This window comes from Candida pseudojiufengensis (genome assembly GCF_024610245.1).
Source record: "Candida pseudojiufengensis strain CBS 10847 chromosome Unknown scaffold5, whole genome shotgun sequence".
In the NCBI taxonomy this organism is placed as follows: domain Eukaryota; kingdom Fungi; phylum Ascomycota; class Pichiomycetes; order Serinales; family Debaryomycetaceae; genus Lodderomyces; species Lodderomyces pseudojiufengensis.
The window spans coordinates 577,084-596,989 of record NW_026261528.1 but is presented as its reverse complement, the minus strand read 5'-3'; the positions used below and the strand labels follow the sequence as shown (position 1 = coordinate 596,989).

The 19,906-nt window shown below is 29.6% G+C and overlaps 7 protein-coding genes across 7 annotated transcripts; 3 read left to right on the top strand and 4 right to left on the bottom strand. All coding sequences in view use genetic code 12, as the record gives it.

Annotated features, from left to right (window-relative positions):
- Positions 1 to 46: 46 nt before the first annotated feature.
- On the top strand, positions 47 to 3,271 carry SMC5 (DNA repair ATPase; the record flags this gene model as incomplete). The annotated part of the gene is made up of 1 exon (XM_051757255.1): positions 47 to 3,271. One exon carries the CDS (start codon positions 47 to 49, stop codon positions 3,269 to 3,271), a length of 3,225 nt encoding a protein of 1,074 aa, XP_051614819.1.
- Positions 3,272 to 3,310: 39 nt separating this feature from the next.
- On the bottom strand, positions 3,311 to 4,993 carry KGF55_002557 (glutamate--tRNA ligase; the record flags this gene model as incomplete). The annotated part of the gene is made up of 1 exon (XM_051757254.1): positions 3,311 to 4,993. The coding sequence occupies one exon, from the start codon at positions 4,991 to 4,993 to the stop codon at positions 3,311 to 3,313; it is 1,683 nt and encodes a 560-aa protein (XP_051614818.1).
- Positions 4,994 to 5,710: 717 nt separating this feature from the next.
- On the top strand, positions 5,711 to 6,844 carry KGF55_002556 (uncharacterized protein; the record flags this gene model as incomplete). The annotated part of the gene is made up of 1 exon (XM_051757252.1): positions 5,711 to 6,844. The coding sequence occupies one exon, from the start codon at positions 5,711 to 5,713 to the stop codon at positions 6,842 to 6,844; it is 1,134 nt and encodes a 377-aa protein (XP_051614817.1).
- Positions 6,845 to 7,353: 509 nt separating this feature from the next.
- On the top strand, positions 7,354 to 7,689 carry KGF55_002555 (uncharacterized protein; the record flags this gene model as incomplete). The annotated part of the gene is made up of 1 exon (XM_051757251.1): positions 7,354 to 7,689. One exon carries the CDS (start codon positions 7,354 to 7,356, stop codon positions 7,687 to 7,689), a length of 336 nt encoding a protein of 111 aa, XP_051614816.1.
- A 76-nt stretch (positions 7,690 to 7,765) lies between these two features.
- KGF55_002554 (COG5) lies at positions 7,766 to 10,013 on the bottom strand (the record flags this gene model as incomplete). The annotated part of the gene is made up of 3 exons (XM_051757250.1): positions 7,766 to 8,975; positions 9,154 to 9,945; positions 10,000 to 10,013. The coding sequence occupies 3 exons, from the start codon at positions 10,011 to 10,013 to the stop codon at positions 7,766 to 7,768; spliced, it is 2,016 nt and encodes a 671-aa protein (XP_051614815.1).
- Positions 10,014 to 10,244: 231 nt separating this feature from the next.
- Positions 10,245 to 15,188, bottom strand: KGF55_002553 (uncharacterized protein; the record flags this gene model as incomplete). The annotated part of the gene is made up of 1 exon (XM_051757249.1): positions 10,245 to 15,188. One exon carries the CDS (start codon positions 15,186 to 15,188, stop codon positions 10,245 to 10,247), a length of 4,944 nt encoding a protein of 1,647 aa, XP_051614814.1.
- Positions 15,189 to 17,466: 2,278 nt separating this feature from the next.
- CPP1 (tyrosine/serine/threonine protein phosphatase) lies at positions 17,467 to 19,578 on the bottom strand (the record flags this gene model as incomplete). The annotated part of the gene is made up of 1 exon (XM_051757248.1): positions 17,467 to 19,578. One exon carries the CDS (start codon positions 19,576 to 19,578, stop codon positions 17,467 to 17,469), a length of 2,112 nt encoding a protein of 703 aa, XP_051614813.1.
- Between the last annotated feature and the right edge of the window lie 328 nt (positions 19,579 to 19,906).

Genomic DNA, 19,906 nt, shown 5'->3' with positions numbered 1-19,906 from the left:
CAATAAGTTTCAACGAACGACACAATCAAATATAAAATAATATGCAATGAACGGGGATCTGACACAACAAATACTGAAGCGAAGACGAGTAAGAGAACCTGTTCCATTCCAACCAGGGTTTTTAAGAAAGATTAGAGTATGGAATTTCACTACTTATTCATATACAGAATTCGTTTTATCTCCAACACTTAATATGATTATTGGTCCAAATGGTAGTGGTAAATCTACATTAGTTGCAGCGATATGTCTTGGATTAGCTGGTAATATCAAATTGATTAAGCGTAACAATTTAAAGTCAATGATCAAAACTGGTCATGAAAGAGCAGTAATTGAAATAACAATTGAAAATATTGAAGGTGAACCTCCTGTAACAATAAAAAGGGAATTTACTGCTAAAAATTCAACTTGGTCAATGAATGGAAGGGAATGTACTGAGACTGCTGTTAAAAATTTAAGACTTAAATTCAATATTCAATTAGATAATCTTTGTCATTTTCTACCACAAGAAAGAGTTGCTGAATTTGCAGGTTTATCACCAGAAAAATTATTGATAGAAACCGAACGTACTTTGGGAGATGGTCACTTATTGGCATTACACGAAGATCTAATTCTTGAAGATAAAAACTCTCAAGAATTAACAAGAAAAATTTCTGAATTAAAACAAAAATTGGAACAATTACAGGGAGATAAGGGAAAATTAGAAGAAGAAGCTAGGAAATTTGAAGCATATGAAAAAAAAGCAGACGAAATAGAAAAGCATCGTTCATTAATACCATTTGCTATATTTAATGATATAAAAAATCAAAGAGCTAATTTGAAAGAACAAAGAGATCAAGCGAAATTAAGGTTACGATCCTTTGATAAAAATTTTGATCCTTTAAGGCATGATTTAAAGAATGTGGAAGAAGCAATAAAGGAACAAAAAGGAATTAAACTCACAATAAGACAAGATCGTGATGCTATACAATCAAAGATCGAGGAATTAAGAAACAAGATAATTAATAAACAGGATGAAATTATTAAACTTTTGGAATCAGTCAAATCTTATCGAACCAGGGCCGAGCAGAAAAAGAAAGAGTTGGAATTAGTTAAAGAAGAATTAACAAAATTGAAATCACAAAGGGAAGGTATGAATGAATGTGACCAATCTCAACTTGACGTGTTGAATGATAAATACAAGGAAAAAAGAGGAGAATCAAGACAATTGGAAGAATCTTTACTGGATCGTCAACAAAAAATGACCGAATTAAAAAGTGATATTGGTGAACTGGATCATAAAGTTAGGAATCTCGAAAGAAAACTACAGGGAACTGATAAATTAGAATTATTGATATCGGAAGCACAAAGAGGAAATCGATACAAACTTCGTGATGACTCATATAAAAATCACTCAAAATTAAGGACCATTGAGCAATTTCATGGTCAATATTTCGAAGCACCAGTCATATCATGTAACGTGAAAGACCGGAGCATAGCCGCTGTGGTAGAGAAAGTCATTGATAACAACTCACTTTTTGCTGTAACAGTAACAAATGATAGGAGTTTAAGAATGATGAATGATTTTCTTAAGAAAACACAAACTAATATGCCAATTAGACAATTTCTGAGCTCAAATATTCCAAGATCAGAATATTCAAATGAACAATTAAAGTCTTTTGGATTTGAAGGTTACGTGATAGATCAGATAAAAGGACCAGCCGAAGTTTTGAGTATGCTTTGTGGAATTTCTAAACTTCATGCAATACCGTATAGTAGATCTGCTTTAACTTCAGACCAATTGGATAGGTTGAGATCCCCAAGAAATGGAGGTATTCGTTTCAAAAAGTTCATTGCAGGAGATACCTTGTTTAATGTCAAGCAATCATCGTATGGTTCAAAGCAAATTTTTTATGTCGCGGAAGATATTGGAAGAGCCAGTTTTTTCAACATATCTGGTATTTCAGAAGATGATAAAGCTAACTATACAAATCAAATTAAAAAGCTTAAAGCGGACATGGAAGAAAAAAGAGAAGAATACCAAAGTCACAAGACAGAAGCTTCTAATTTACACAATTCAATTCAAAATCTCAAAAGTGAAATGAACGATTTTAAGGATCAACAACGTCAATTACATGAAAGCATCAAGGCAATAGCTGCTTTAGAAACTAGGATAACTTCAAGAACAGAAAAAATAGAAAGACTAGAAAGGGAATCTAGTAAGGATTATAGTCAAAGGATTAAACAATATGAACAAAAGGTTCTTGAGGAATACAATAATTCATCTGAATTGTCAACTGAGATGGGTGAACTATTTGAACAATACTCAAATTGTCAAATTAAAGGTAATTTTATTGATCTTAAAATTATGATGTTGGAGAATAGAAAAAAATCTGCTGAAGATTTGATTCTTGAATTGCAGTCAATGGAAAATGAATTGAGGGAGGATTTCCAAAGATATAAAGACCAGTATGATAAAATCAAAGATTCAGCGGAATATAGAGAGTATAAAGAACGAAATGATGCATTATCACTCGAGGAAAAAGAAACATTAAGAGAATTAGCTACACCATTTACTGAAACTGGAACTTTTACAGAAAAAACAATAAGAACCAAAATATCTCATTTAGAAGATGAATTATCATTATTATCTACTGCTGATAAAAATTCAATAGATGCATTGAAAAAGAAATTGGAAGATATAAAAATAGTTGAAACTGACTTGCCTATATTTGAACAACAAAAAGCAAATCTTGACACTCGCATCGCAGGATTGTTGACAACATGGGAAAGTGAATTATCTGAATCAGTTCGTCAAATTTCATTGTCTTTTAGTAAAAGATTTTCAAAAGTTGCAAGTGAAGGTAGAGTTGAATTATACAAGAGTGATAGATTCAAAGATTGGAAATTACAAATTTTAGTTAAATTTAGACAAGAATCGGAATTAAAAGTTTTAGATAATCAATCACAATCTGGTGGTGAAAGAGCTGTTTCTACAATTTTTTTCATAATGTCATTACAAGGATTAACTGATGCCCCCTTTAGAATAGTTGATGAAATAAATCAAGGTATGGATCCTAAAAATGAACAAATGGCTCATAGGTATTTGGTTCATACTGCTTGTGAAAATAATAAATCACAATATTTCTTAGTTACTCCAAAATTATTAACAGGATTATATTATCATCCTGATATGGTTGTTCATTGTATTTTTACGGGTCCTTTAATTGAAGAAAATGATGATAAGAAAAAAGAAGGATTTTTGGATTTTGTTCAAAAATTAGTTTCAGTTTAATTGTACAAGTTTTAGTTTTCTATATACATGTGTTAATTTCTATTTTAAAATATTATCTCGATAACTTTGTAGTCTATTTATACACTCTTCATCTCCTAGTAGTTCAATTATACTCGGAATTGGTAACCCACTTTGACCATTACTTAAACTGGCTCGTAATGTCATGAAAATGTCCTTCTTTTTGAAAATTCCCAGACCTAATTCTTCCTCAATGACTTGATTCAATGGTGCAAGTTTTGCGCTTTCAAGTACCTGATCAATGATTTTTTTGCTAAGTACGACATCTCTTGGTGGTTTCAAGATAGTATTCTTAACGTCTTTGAACAAATACTCATGTTGCTTGATGTCTGATATTTTCGAAATATTTGGGGCCAATAATTTTGTAATTTTGATTAGATATGATTTGTCTTTCCCATTGCTATATTTCAAAAATCCAGGCAAGTAATCATCTATTAATTTATCAAACTCTTCTCCACCAGTTTGCACAATTTTCAGAAAATGTTCCTTTTGAAAAAAATGTAATTTCAGTTGATTAACTTTCACATTACCTTTAGTTAAATGATTTAATGAAAAATTTTGCACAAGCGATTCGAGCGTCATAACTTCACTAAATTTTTCATTTAATTCTCGGGAAGGTGCCCAACCAAATAAGGCAACAAAATTGATTAAAGCTTGTGGTAAAATTTCCTGTTTTTGTAATTCCAAAATATTGAAATCTCCTTTCCTTTTCGATAGTTTCTTATCTTCTAATGAAGTTAACAATGGTATATGAATATATTGAGGAGGTTCCCAATCGAAAGCTTTGTACAAAGCTATGTGTTTTGGAGTTGAAGGTAACCACTCCTCACCTCTTATAACATGTGTGATTTTCATTAAATGATCATCAATAATATTTGCAAAATGATATGTGGGCATTCCATCATTCTTGATAATAATGAAATCATCGAATCTTTGATCTTTTGAATTGTATTGAGGTTGTAGGTTTAATTCTCCATGCAATAAATCATTGAATTTGGGATAATGGTGTGGTGACTTGAATCTTATGACGTATGGTCTATCCTCGGTTGACTCATTTGTACTCAAACATTTTCTATCGTAAGTGACATTCGTTGGAGGTTTCAATAATCTGGCGGACTCTCTCAATTCAATCAATCTTTCTTTTGAACAGAAACATTTATAAGCTAAACCTTTCTTCAACAAAATGTCAGCATATTCCGCATAAATCTCTTTCCTTTCAGATTGTCTATAAGGTCCATATTTACCTCCATCATTTGAAGACTCATCAATTGACAAGTTACACCATTTTAATGTATCAAATATATTCTTCTCTGCATCACTATTTAATCGAGATCGATCAGTATCTTCAATTCGTAGTATGAACGATCCACCAGTATTCTTTGCTAGTAAGTAGTTGTATAATGCTGTTCGTAAAGAACCTAAATGTAAATAGCCAGTGGGGGAAGGTGCAAATCTTGTTCTAGCGGGAGCAGTTGGATGAATAGAATGCTTTGTCTTTGTTTTTATTTGGTATATGTCATCATTGAGATTTGTCGATGTTGAAGTGGAATTGAGCCTGATAGGGAAAGATGTACGAGTAGGTAGTCGACATCTAAGCCGTGTGATAGTAGATATTAAATTGACCATATATGGTAAATACCAAAATGTTTCAGGGCCAGTTTTAAAATTAAAATAGCTTTCATAAATCCTGTATAAAAGAATCATCTGAAACCTTAAGAGGCAATGAATATGGTCCAGACATATTACCATCTTTGAGGTAACAAGCTAACAAAAGTTGTCTCTTTTACTCACTGGCTACTTTTTCGGGCCTCCTTATGGCCCACTATGAGCGTAATAAAGTTCTTTTCTTCTTGAAACAAATACAAACTGAGATATCTTCAGATTCCTTGAATGGGAACCACACTTCTAAACTGAGGTACATTAAAGCTTGGTTTTGATGCTGGCAGTATGAACAGATATTTTTGAGTTCGATTAGAGAGCCCTCATACTATCCGGTACATTACTATATGACTTCTATAGTGCTTTCACTAGTGCAAGTGCTTTCACTAGAACCAAAAGTCGTCATAGGATCCCTAAACATACTCAATAGAACCTCATCGATACTCAAACTTATACCGTACTAGTAACTGAAAGGATTGAGTTGATTGATCCACATATGCACTGAAAGCATTTGTCTTATTAGGCTAAATATGTTACATGGCATGATAGTCCTTTTAAATTCAAAATGACTTCATTATGAGCTAATTAATGTCGCATAGTGACATTTTAAGTTTATCTTATAACCCCCTAAAATATTTTTTATAAAAAACGGGATTTTTCTAGATAACCAAAATTTATTGCCATTATAATTATTTGATGTTAGGTGATAATCAATTACAATTGTAACATTTAAATAAGTATAAACAAATATTTATATCCAATATGTGTGGCAAAAAAGATAACTGTTGTGCCTCAGAATCACAATCACACTCAGATCTGCAAAAAAACAACTTCCCATTTCCAAATGATGAAATAGATAAGTATGTTGAGAGTTTTGATAAAGTATTATCCAACATTGGGTCAATTACAAATGCTATTGTTGATGTATCAATGGACGCAGGTAGGGAGTTAAATGATAAGGCAAAGCAATGGTCAAGTAATTGGTTGTTCAACAATCATTCAAAAGATGATGATTTTGAGAATTTCGTTAATGAAAAGAGTAACGATTCCAAAACTTATGAATTTCCTTCATTTTATCAAACAAGGGATTCTGCTTTTAATGGAGACTGGGAATCGGGTTCCCCATTTAAAGAATTTTTCAAAAATTCTCCTTTCTTTCAAAATGCTCATTTGAAGTTTGGTGCTACTCCTTTTGGTTATAGATCCTACAAAGGACCATCAATTCGTCAGTATCATGATTGTTTAGATAAACATGGAAAATCCATTTGGGATGACCAAGGATATTGGAGATGTCTTTTTCCAGAGTCTACAATCCCAATTGATTTGTTGAAATTCAAAAATGAGTATTTTAAAGATCAGATTATCACTAAAGAAGATTTCATGAATCAAATGCATCAATTAGGTGAAAGTGAAAAGAATCCAATTGTCGACTTACAAAAGAATGGGAAATTTTTCAATAAGTATGAAGATTATTTAAGTTGGAAAAAGGATCAATATTCTGAATATAAGAAAAAGAAAGAAGAAGAAGCTAAGACAAGAGCTGAAGCAAGAGCCAAATATTTACAAGATTTGAAAGAAAAACAAAATACACAAGCAAAATCTGGAGGTGAAAAACATGATTCAATAGTATCAAAATTTATAACCTCCTCCTCAATAAAGTCAAATATGTTTACTGATTCAGAAACTAATGAAATTAAATTGGTTGAGGACAAAAAAGAATGTTATAATGATGGTGATTGCATCTTTACTAAAATCACCAGATCAAAACCAATTGGAGCTAGGGATTGGGTGAATGTTGAAGAACGTGTTGAAAACTCGAATTCCACTAATTTACTCACCAACAATGAGAATACTTCGAGTAATGCCACTGACAATAAAGGTTGGTTTTGGAAATAATTGATTTATGCTCCAAGGTTTTTTTATTTCTACAAGTTTGGTTTGGAGATGTAGGTCTGGTTTTATTTCTGGAGTATTCTATTACTCAACATATACATGTATATAGCTTATTTTGAATAACGATTAATTTTACTATTTACGTTTTGTCTTGTAATCTACTCTCAAACTTTACTTTATGAATGTTTAAGATTATCACCAAAACGTTTTTTCTTTGATTCTCACTCTCGAACTTTAACTAAAATTAAGACCAAAATAATTGATATACCAAATAGATTAAGAATTTCAATTGCAACTAACAACTAGATTTTGGAGAAACCATATCGAGTACTTTGCAACTTTTTGTCACGTTACAGCAAACTTCAAGTCAAAGATAGTGAACCGATCCATCAACTTCATATGCATACAAAATCATGAATCCATTAAATAAAATAATATTCTTATCAGCATTTCTAGCCACAGGTTTTCTATTAATATTGCTATCATGCGCCCTATTTAACAATTATAGACCAATGTGGGTGATTCTTATATTTTTAATAGCTCCATTACCAAATATAATAGCAAATTCAATAGAAAATTCAAGAGATTATAATTTTTTAACTTTTAATGATTATGGGAATTCAAATGAAGGTAATCTGAGTCCATTACAAGAATTTTCAAAGTTTATAACGGGATTATTGATTATAAGTGGGATTGCTTTACCTTTAAGTTTTTACCATTGTGGATTAATTGAAATGGGGTCGTTAATAATGAGTGTACTGGGAGGTTTAATTGTATACGGGGCCATCATTATATTCATTTGGTTCTTTAGTAATGAAGAAGAGGAAAATGATGAGTTTAATTTTTAAAACATCAAGACTATTATAAGATAAGTACTAAGTAACTTTAATGATAAGAAATAGAAAGCAAAGAAAGAATCATGTATTATTTATAATCTATCATGGATAATGCTTCGAGTAAGTAATTTTTAACTTCTTCTTCTCCTCCAAATGTATCTTCAATTGATTTTTTCAAACCTTGACTATAAACTCTTAGATTTTTTGCAATGGGTCCACCTCTTGCCATTGTTGCAACAATATTTCTTTTAAAAGATTGAGATAATTTTTGCCAAAACAAAAGATCTAATGATTTGCAGTTGTAATGATTTAGTATTATAGTTCCTAGCTTTTCGTTTATATCGGTATCGTTATTGAACTGCCACTTTTGTAATAATTCATTTAGACTCGCGAAGTATAGATCATTATTTTGTTTAATTTCAGTGATTATGGATGTAAAATTTCTCGGACTTTGCAATGCCTTAGTCATTTGATTATTACTGATGTTCAATTCTTTTTGTATAGTTGATTTATCGAAAATTGTGAAAAACTCATTGGTATCTAAAATATATAATGCTCGTAGATTATTGTATAGTTTCAAATTTTTATGATTTATGGATACAACTCTATTGAATTCATTAATTATTGTTGAACTACAATTTTGAATTAAGTTTTGTTTTCTTGTATAAGCAATTTGTTCATAGTCTCTTATTAGCTTGATGGACATTATGTTGTTCTTCTCTTTTATATCTTTCTTCAGACTCTCATACAATTTAGATAGCTGAATGTATAATTTACTAATTTTTACTAAATCTTTGTCGTTACTATCATTGCTTGTAGTTGATAAATCTTCCAATTGTTGAATTATAAAAATGAAAAAAGAAGCACTTCTCAATAATTCTAAAGTATGAAGTAGATTTTTCAATGCATTAGTCAATCTTTGAGCTTCATCATATGGTTCGATATACTCTTTCTTGATCTTGTCAAATTGTTTGTTAATGGTATCCAAATTAGGGTTGATTTGTTGTTCTTGGATTTGTTGATATTGATTGATCTGTACAAAATTATTAATCAATGCCTCATAATTATTTGATGATATATTTTTTATCCTTTTATCTAACTCGATCAAATCATATTTTAGTTTCTTAATTGGAGTTTGGAAATCTATTTCTTGATTTTCATTACCATTGGATGCTATTAATAGGGAGTTTGCAAAACTTGTTGAATTGAAATCCGGCTCCAAATATGCTTCAAAATCTTCTAACTCATTACTTAAATTGGCAGTAGGGACGACCATTGATGAAAAATGACTAAATTTTCTAGATTTTTAATGAGGAACAATTCGGTCGATTTGTTTGAGTTTGATGTTGCAAATCGCGATCTATTTTTACGAATCACACAAAACATCTTTGACCTTGTCAGAATAAAAGTACAAATTTAAAAAGGAATAATACAAAGTTGGCTATGCTGGCCGAGATTTATTACAGTCATACTTACTCAGTCCTATACTTTGGCTTTTGTTGTACTTGATTCTTGTTTTTAGCAAATTTACCATTTGGTTTATCGTTTTTAAAAGACTTCTTATTAACTCTTCCGAATTTCTTATCAGAAGCACCACCACCAGTTGTCTTGAATTTATTAAATTTACCATATTTTTCTTGTTTAGCTTTTGCTTTTCTATTTTTCTCTTCTTGTTTTGCAATTTTTATTCTTTCCAATCTTCGTTGTTTACAATATATTTTACTTTCTCTTTTCTTCTTCCCAGGTCTTTTCGATTTTTTTAGCTTTTCCTTCGCTAGTATCTCTTCTATTTTTTGATTATGTTGATTCAAGTTTATTACTTTTCCAGGTGATTGTGATGGTGATGATAATTTTAAGGTGATTTGTGAATATATGTCATTATATGATACTGCTACTTGTTCAAATTGAAATTTTTGATCTGATGTATATGATGCAAAATAATACGAATCCGGTCTCTCGTTATTGATTCTTTCTTCAGAGTGTTCACGTAGTGATATTTTTTGTACTGATTGATGTTGTTGTGTTTTAGATCTTCCTCTTTCCTCAGTTTCTTGAGTGTTCGGTTTTGTTGTAATAGACACTGATGATGCAAATAATGGAAAAGCAAATTCATCTTCTGGTTCCTTTTCTTCAGCCTTTTCATTTTTATTATGTTCATCTTCTTTATCAACTTCCACAAACTCAAAATCTAATGATGGTGCAATATATTGATCATTGTCATCATTTTCTTCTTCAGACTCACTATTGTATAAATTCAGTCGACTCGTTCTTGTAAAATGTTAGTAATTCATTTATCTCCCAGTAAATCAATGTCAAACATACATTTTCTCTCCCATTGGTGATTAATGTGAACTTTTCAGCCTTGAATATTGTTTTACAGCTTATAAATAATGTATTTCGATGCCATAAATTTTGCTACCAAAAAATTGATTTTGCAACCTTTATCACTCGATGTAATTGAAAAAGAGTTCGATTCATACGGATAAATAAATTCAATAAATATATTCATTAAATTATACAGCATTATTTGTCATTATTCTTTTCTTTTTTTTAAACTGATACATCCATTACCATAAAGGATTATTTGTACTTTTTATGGTATTGACAATATCTTTACGATAACTTAAATGAGGAGGAATAAATTTTAAAATTTCAATATTATCTAAATTTTCAACATTTGAAGCATGAACTAAATCAATTGTACTTTTCTTAACATCATCATCAAACCCAGTTAAATCATCAAGTAAAACTTCAACAGATTTATTCTTTTGTTTAATATTTTCATAAACAAATGGAAATTGATTTTCAATTAATTTAATTGTATCTTCATATTTAACAAATTTAATTGAAAGATTATAAAAAAGATTTTTATCATTTTTTTCAGTTCCAATAAAATTTTTAAATAATTTCCATAATTTTGATTTTTGTTCATTTTCAATGATTATTGAATTTGATAAATTATTATTTTGAAATTCTAAATTTGAAATTGGAGTTAAAGTAATTAATGATAATTGTAAATCTAAAACATATTTTTCATCATCAATTATAAAAATATAAAGTGGTGCATATTTTGAAATTGATGAAGTAGTAGGTTTTGAATTGAATTTAATTTTACGCAAACCAGTTGGGTAAAATTGATATACTCTGTTTTTATTTTCTTTGGCTTGTTGTGTATCGGTTGATTCTATCTTTTTAGGAATATTTTGAACCACATCTATCACTTCTTTAGACTCAGATGGTTTCTCGGTAGGTATTGATGATTTATCATATGTATTTTCCTTCAATTCGTCTGAAATCGTTTCATCTGATTTCGCGATTGCATCTTCAGTTTTGGTCCTGTCATTATTTTCTAAATCTTTCTTCTCTTCTTCAATTTTAATTTCCTCTGCTTTTTTCTCTTCTTCTTCTTTCTTCTTTAATTCTTTTTCTTTTTCTATTTTTAAAAACATTTCTTTTCTAGCTTTCTTTTTAGCTTCTGCTTTTTCTTGCCATATTCTAGCTTCTTCTGCATTTTTAAGTTTCAATTCTTCTTGAGCAGGAGTTAATGGTGGAGGAGATTTTGCCTTTTCAACAGGTTTTGTGGCAGTAGTTGATACTGAAGCAGGTGATAATGATTTTTCTACTTGTGAAACTGGGGGTTTGTAAAATGAATTTGATCTTTCTTTATGAACAGTTGGTGTTTCTGTATTCAGTTTGTCTTTACCAGATGATACGTTATGTTTTAAATTTGAGATAACTGAAGTGGACTTAGATTTCTTTAATGGATGTTGGTCATCATCATTGGAATCAATATGTTTTCGTTTCTTATCATCTTCATTGCTTTTAACTTTTTTCATTTCCAATTTACTATCACTTAATTTTCTTATATCATCTGTACTTTTATTTTTCTTGAGATCAGTTTTGCTTTGGTTGCTTCTAATTTTTTTAACTTCCAAGTTGTTCATATATTTTTCATTTTCATTTTCAGGTTCCGAATTATGATTTTCTTGATCAATATCCATTTTATCTTCATTCTCCTTTAATTCCTTTTCAACTTCTTCTTCAGATTCATCCGAAACTGGAACAGATGGTGCTCTAGATGAAGGTTTTGAAGTAATTCTAGAAGTAACTCTTGATGATACTGTAGATATAATTTTTGTACCACTTTTTTTTTCCATGTATTGTTTAATCAATTCAATTTCTTTTAAATTAAATTTTGAAGAATGTTCAGCAATTTGTAAAGCATTTAAACCATCTTTTTTTCTAATTTTAAAAGGATCTGCACCCATTGTTAATAATGATTTAACAACTTCAATTTGCCCACGACCAACACAACTTAATAAAGCAGTAACACCACATGAATTTTCAGTATCAATATTATATTGAGTTGGATTTAATCCTAATGCAATATCAATTAATTCAGAATGTCCATTTCTTGCAGCTATTATTAATATATCTGGTTTATCTTCTAAACTATTACCTGAAACAAAATGGTTTGCAACTAATTCCTTTTGATTTTCAGCAGCCCATTTAAAAATTCCTTTTCTTTTAATTAATTCTGCAAAATAATTTTCATTTGGATCATCAACTACAACAAAGTCATTTTCAATAGATTCACTTTTTGAACGACCATGAGAAATTTGTCTATTAGTAATTTTATTATTAGCTTCTTCTAAAGCTTGAATAATTTCATCATAACCTTCTTCATCTGCATGTTCATTATAAATTTTAGTCAAAGCAGTAAAACCATCAATATTAAAAATTGTAGGATCAGCATTATTTTTTAATAATATTTTTACAGTTTCAAGATGTTTATTTTCAGCGGCATCAATTAATGGAGTTTCTGAATCACCAGCTTCATCAGCTTTTGCATTCACATTAGCTCCATGATCAATTAAATATTGTACTATTTCAGAATGACCTTCTAAAGCTGCTTCATGTAAACAAGTAAAACCACAAAAATCTTTTTCATTAGCATTTGCACCACGACTTATATATTCTTTAACATCTTCAAGACTCCCTTTTTTACAAGCCCGTTGTAATAAGGATCTACCACTTGAATCACGTTTAATTTTATAAGGAGTTTTCTTCATTGATTTTCCAGGTAGTAATTTTTTGTCAGATTTAGATTTTGTTTCCTTCTTGTTTGTTGAAAATTCATTATCTTCTTCTATGTCTTCTTTATTATCAATTTCTTCATCAGATGAATCAACAATAGTCTTTTTACGTTTTAATAAATGACGATCATTATCAATTGGAGTTTTTTTGATCAAATTTCTACCATGATTTAGTCTTGGTGGTGTACCTATTAAAGTTTCAGTTTCAGAAAGGTTGCTTTTGTCTTCGTAATCCTTATCATGTTCTCTATCGTCATTAGTTTGACTTTCAGATATTGGACCTAAATCACTCATTGTAAAATCTTTGTCTACTTGAGAGTCATGTATTGGTGATAAAATAGAACTATCAGTGAAGTAGTCATCTTTTTGTAAGTTAGTTTGAGCTGTCATGTTTAAGTCTAGTTTTTCATTATTGTTCTGGGCATTGTGATCGTCTTCAATTTTAGTATCTTCTTCTGGATCTATACGTTTCTGTTCTTCAATATTGGCTTCGAGAACCGATGGTAATTGTTCTTCATTATCCTTCATTTCTGTATCACCATCATCATCTAACATATTAAAAGTATCCTTGGTTTCATTAAAAGGATTAGATGTTTCTTTATGATCAGTATCAACAATTTTATTAGAATCCTTATCATTTGGTTTCTCAATTACATCAATTTCCATTGCATCTTCATCTTGATTTGGTCCAACTTTGAGCTTTTCAGAAAAACTTGGATTTTTTTGGTAATCATCTTCTAATTTATTTTCATCTTTATCATTCGAGATTTTTTCATCACCTTTGTCTCTTTCTTCCCGATCTTCATCCGCTTGTTCTTGTTCTGGAGTTGATTTGTTGTTTCTTAATTCAGGTAAAGTAATTGAATTTTCTTCATTAACTTTTTTCTTCTCTTTGGATTTTTTTAAATAATCATTAAATGAAGTTCTTTTTATTGATGAAGCATTAAGTTGAACCGGAGATGAATTTAAAGAATCATTAGGTTTTAATTTGGGAGTTTCTTCAGTTTTATACTTGTCATTAGGTTTGTTGGTTTGTGAAGCTTTGGTATCATCTTTTTTATCAAGAATGAAACCATTAGAATTATTTGATTTTTCATTGACTGCATTAGCTTTTTCGTCTGACAAGGGTGATTTGGATTTATCTAATGTTGTAACTGGATCTTTCAATTTGAAACCATTATCCTGATCAATTTTAGATTTCAAAGTATCTGAAATTCTCTCATCATTTGAATTAGATTTTGATTCTCTTCTTAAATCTACTTCTTCTTTTTTTCTAGATTCCGACTTTGGATCAATTCTCTTAGTTTCAACTTTATGATCTTCCTTTTTAATATATTTATCATCAGTAGATGACTTTCTAGAATCCCATCCATACTTACTTGAACCACTATTGTTAATAACTTTATCAGCCAAAGATGATTTTCTTGAATCCCAATCATATCTTGAAGAAGAATCACCACCACCACTACCAATAGAATCAATTGAACTCTTTCTTGAATCATTTAATTTTGAATGTGAAGGGTTGGTAGTAGAAGATAAAGAAGATCTTTTTAAATCGTATTTTTCTTTCTCTTTGAGAAAAGTTTCTCTATTTTTATCTCGAATTGGTCTTTCACTAAAACTTGATTTTCTTGATGGTGGTAACGATGAAGTAAATTCTTTTTTACGACCTGTTTCCCAACTTGATTTTCTTGATGTTGGTATATATGTCGATGTTGATTTTGACGTTGACTTTGAGGTTGATGAATTAGGTACTTTAACAGCATTATTTGATATTCTTCTTTCATCTTTAAATGAAGATAAAGGATCAGTTACAGGTGATTTTTCTTTGATATAAGCTTCTGGCGTTGTTTGTCTTTTAAAATTGAAATCTTTTCTATAACTTCCATAAGATGATGTACTTGCACCTGATCTAGTTATAAATTTATCTGATCCTCCTGTTTTATTACTATTACTTGATTCGGTAGGGTATCTCGATAAAGATGATGATGAAAATTCATTTTTTCTTCTTATACTACTTGCACTAACAGGTACGTTATTTGATGACAGGTTAGACGTGTAATATGAGCTAGTGCTTGATCTATGTCCATTTTCTCTATCATTTTTACTTCCATTAGTGGTAGTATTGTTTCCATAATGTGAACTTGAAGATTTTGAAGTATATGAATCATTATATCGAGATTTGTAACCTGATCCAATATAATAATCTCGTCGAGTTTCACTACTTCCTCCTCCCGTGGTATTAGATGCTGTTCTTGATTGATATGAGTTTGATGGTTGATTTAGTGTAGATGATGATGTAGATGATGATGATGGTTTACTACTATCGGTTTTGGATTGTTGATCATGAAGTTTTCTTGAGCTTGAAGAATTATATCGTGGAGTATAGTGGCTTTTGTTGCCATCATAAGACATGTTTTGGTTTTTGGTATGAACTACTATTGATGTATGTTCTTTGAGTTCTATATGGCTGGTTTAATATTGCGAATAATAAAAGATTGACTTGTGATAAATGTAGTATATGAGTCCTATATGACAATCTGTGAGATTAATAAAATCATTCAAAGTAAAACGCTTTCAAATGATTACGCCTCTTGATGATGTTTTTTGATGTTACAAATTATTAAATATTTCACTGAAATTAGTCTAATTTTGAAACAAGTATTTTTGAAACATCTTTGTCATACAAAAAGGGGTAGTGCAAATTTGTTAAATTACTGCAGTATAGAATCAAATAAACAAAATTTTCAACATTTCAACCTATCTTGAAGATATTGACAATATTCACAATTACAAGACTTTTCAAGATGGGACTGAAGTAGATGAGGGAGAGGACAATTGCATACACAATTACTAATCTACCCTGAACTTATCGAACAATACTTTAATGCACAAGACAAATGACATAATCATTGTAACTTGCACTACACACAAGATTTAAACGACAACATTCAACAATTGAAACAAGATCTGGTATTCACAACTTGGAGGTCACAATGGAACAATCTTATCAGAAATGATAAGCTGGGACTCCACGACAAGGAGAACAACTATTACAATCTTATCAGAAATGATAGGCGGTGACTTCACGACAAGGAGGAAATATTTTACAATCTTATCAGCAATGATAGGCGGGGACTCCACGACAAGGAGGAAATTATATCACAATCTTATCAGAAATGATAGGCGGTGACTCCACGACAAGGAGGAAATATACTCACAATCTTATTAGAAATGATAGGCGGGGACTCCACGACAAGGAGAACAATTATTACAATCTTATCAGAAATGATAGGCGGTGACTCCACGACAAGGAGAACAATTATTACAATCTTATCAGAAATGATAGGCGGTGACTCCACGACAAGGAGCAAAAATGACAATTCAAATACAGGAACAAGTGCTTATACAGGAACAAGTGCTTATCTTTTTAAAAAGTTGATCAATATCAATATCATTTAATTTGAAATTTATGCTCAACAATCGAATCATATTAGAGTGATTATCTAGTGGTCTTGTTGAATATTATCTAGTGGTTCTGGAATTCAACAGGACCATCCTGACTGACTATTATGAGGGTATTGTGATGGTATATGTTATTTTAATACATGACTAATGATATCATGTAGGTAGAAGCCTATGCTCCTGGGGAACTAAAAAGCAAAGGTTCCTTACAAATTCATCAATGAATGCTGAAAATAGTTGCATTAGTAGAAACTACAAACAGAGCTATGAAACTTAGAGATACAATTCTAGCATTGGATTTCACCAGTACCAAGGTTACAATATTTGAAGATAATAAACTAGCTATCAAAAATACATATAATCATAAGATAAGTAGTTTAAGAAGATCAATGAAGATAATTTGTGATTGGGTCCTTGTCAAAAAGATACTATCAGTGATTAAATGTTAGATCATTGTTTCTTTAGCTTTTACATATTTTCTTTTGCTTTTACATATTTGACCAAAATATTATGGTAAAATATGTAAAAGCAAAAGAAAAAATAAGCAAAGATATTTTTCCTAATTAATCGTGCAAGTGATTTTATCTACTTGGCAATTTACTTCATAATTCTTAATTGAATCATGATTGCATAGACTTATATTGAAAAGTAATCAATTCCTATTTTCAAATCTAATCCAAACGTAATTAGCGCCTATAAACAATAACTAGAATCCACGATATTCAAGATCCCATAGCCAGAAGTTATGTATGTAATCAAAACAGTTTATCTATACGTAAGTGAATAGCATTTCATATACAACCTGATAGCTCGACACATTATATTATTATATTATCTTTCACCTTTTTATCATTTTTCATTCGTTAGTAACCAAACTTTCCGAACGATTACTAATATCAAAGCAATCGAGAAGGGCTGTAGTCGAAATACTCTGTAAAAACCAATGCATATAAGTCTTTTTTCAATAATTATTGTTTCTACTTGCCTATAAGTAGTAAAGCACAAGAAAAGAGTTCGATCAGAGGTGTCGACCATTTCTATTGCAAATACTACAAATCTCAAAGACAATACATAAATATTTGTCATATCATAAAATTACTTATATTTAAAATATTACTATAACTATTTCCAAAAAGCCAAAGTTATAATTACCTTTACACCAAGTAGTATCTATCTTCCTCAAAGCCCCCGATTCTTAAAGTTGTATTATCTCATTATTATATATTTTTTAAATTCCAATTGAAGTAGGAGGAGAATTATTTAAAATTTGATTAGTTGTAAATTCAAAATTATTATTTAATTTATCACCAAATTCCATTAATTCAAAAATAAGTGACATATTAGGACAAATTCTATCACATTTATCAACCACCACCATATCTTCATTATTATTATTATTATTCTTTTTGTTATTATTATCACCACGAACTTCGTCAGTGGTGGATGTTCCATTTTTTAACATTTCATAAGCTTCATTTACTCCAATTTTAAATTTTTTCATAAAAAATGCAACTATTACACAAGCAGATCTTGAAACTCCACATTGACAATGAATTAAAATTTTTAAACCTTGGTTGTAAAACTGGCTAATTTTTGAAATTAAAAAATCCAAGTCCTTTGAAATCGGAGAATTATGTGACCAATTTAATTGAATATATTCTTTCTTGTTTGGTTGTTGATTCTTGAGTAAGTGTGATAAATTTGTACATTCTTTTGCAACATTTATAATTAAATTATATTCATTTATATCAATTTTATTTTTAGGATCAGAATATAAAAAAATTAAATTATTCAATACATTTCTTGGACCATTTGGGTAAGCGTTAATTAATGTTGATTCTTGTAATTCTTCTGGGATATTATTATTAAATTTATTTGATTGATATATAATATTTTGTGATAAATTAGATTCATTATGATTATTGTTATTAGTTTGGGTATCATTATTTGAATTTCTTCTTTTATTTATTTCTTCTTTATTAAAACTTGTTTCTAATGGTGATTCAATTGACATTTTTTTAATGTTTCTCAGTAATTTTGTTGTTGGTGATGATGAATTAGATAATATTTGATGATTTGATATTATTGGACTTTGTAATCTTGGTGGGGTAGATAAAGGCAGTAATTTTGAAGTTATTGCAAATGGTGGAGGTGCTGGTGGTATTATTCTTTCATTTTGTTGTATCTTGGTATCATTATTATCTATATCTTTTATATCACTAATTGATGAAATTGAATCATATTCTGATTGATTGTTGATTTGATTTCGCTGATTCATTGGTGGGAATTTATAATTCGTATTTGATGATGTTTGTTGTGGCTGTTTTAATGATGAATTTTGTGAGTTTAATGTTTGTTGTTGATTTAAAGTAGGAGGCTGATTAGGAGTATGAGTTACTGATGGTGTATTTAAAGATTCATCATTGAAAAATGAATTTGATGTTAAATGTTGTGGTGGTTGTATAAAATTAATTGATTGTGATCTAGTTGGAGAATCTAGAGAAGAAGACATTGATAATTTATTTCTCTTTGATGCTAGATTAGATTTATGAGACAGTTGTTGCGGTTGTTGAGGTTGTTGTTGATGCTTTGATGATGAAGACGAAGAAGAACCATTTGAATCATTTAAATTTAAAGATAAATTTTTCATATTTCTATTTGAATTTAAAGAATTTATTATTCTTGAATGTTTTGGTGAATAATTAATTAAACCAGGTGATGAGTTAATTGAACCATTTGATGATATTGATGAAATTGAAGATTGATAACCATGTGATGATGATAACATATTAGTAGTTGGTGGTTTTTGTAATGAATATGATGAAGTTGAAAGTAATGAATCTTCATGATGTTGTGTTATTGATGAGTTTATTTGATCATTCATAATTTCATCAAATCTATTTCCATGTGTTGATTTTGGTATATTAGAACTATCATCATCTTCTTCTTCGTCAATATGAATCTGATCATCATTTAAAGATAAATTATGATTAGTCTTTGGGGTTACTAGCTTATTATTATTTTTACTTTTTTGATATAATAATAATCTCGAAGGTGAATTTGAAGGTGATCTTAAATTTGATTCATTTGTTGATGAATTTTCAAAACTAAATTGTCTTTTATGATTTAAATGTAATTGATTATTTGAATTATATAGTATATCATCTTTTTCTGATGTATTTAAAGAATTTGAAGTCATATTTTCATATTTATTTGATTTAATTGGTGAGTGAATCTTTCTACTTTTATGAATTTTATAATTATTAGGAGAAGTAGTATTTATTTTTGAATTATTTTTACTTGTATTTGTTGTAGTAGTACAATATAAAGTGTTTGACATGTAGTCCTAGTCTAATGGTAATGATGATGTTTTTTAATTCTTTAACTGAGGTTACACGTATAGAATGGTTGAAAGTAGGGAACTATTCTGTATTTATTGAGTCAGTGTCCTGGATAATATATATTTTGTTGATATGATAGTATTATTTAAATATTTAGTGATTAAGTTTTAAAACTGAATGTAAATGTATGATAAGGTTTTAAATAACTTCAAAAAACTAGGTACAACTATCTGTTTGATTCTTGAACTTCAACTTTAACCTAATACTCTATTTTTAAATATACTTGGTTGTTGCTCTGTTTGGTTGGTTGTAACAAATAAGTTGATG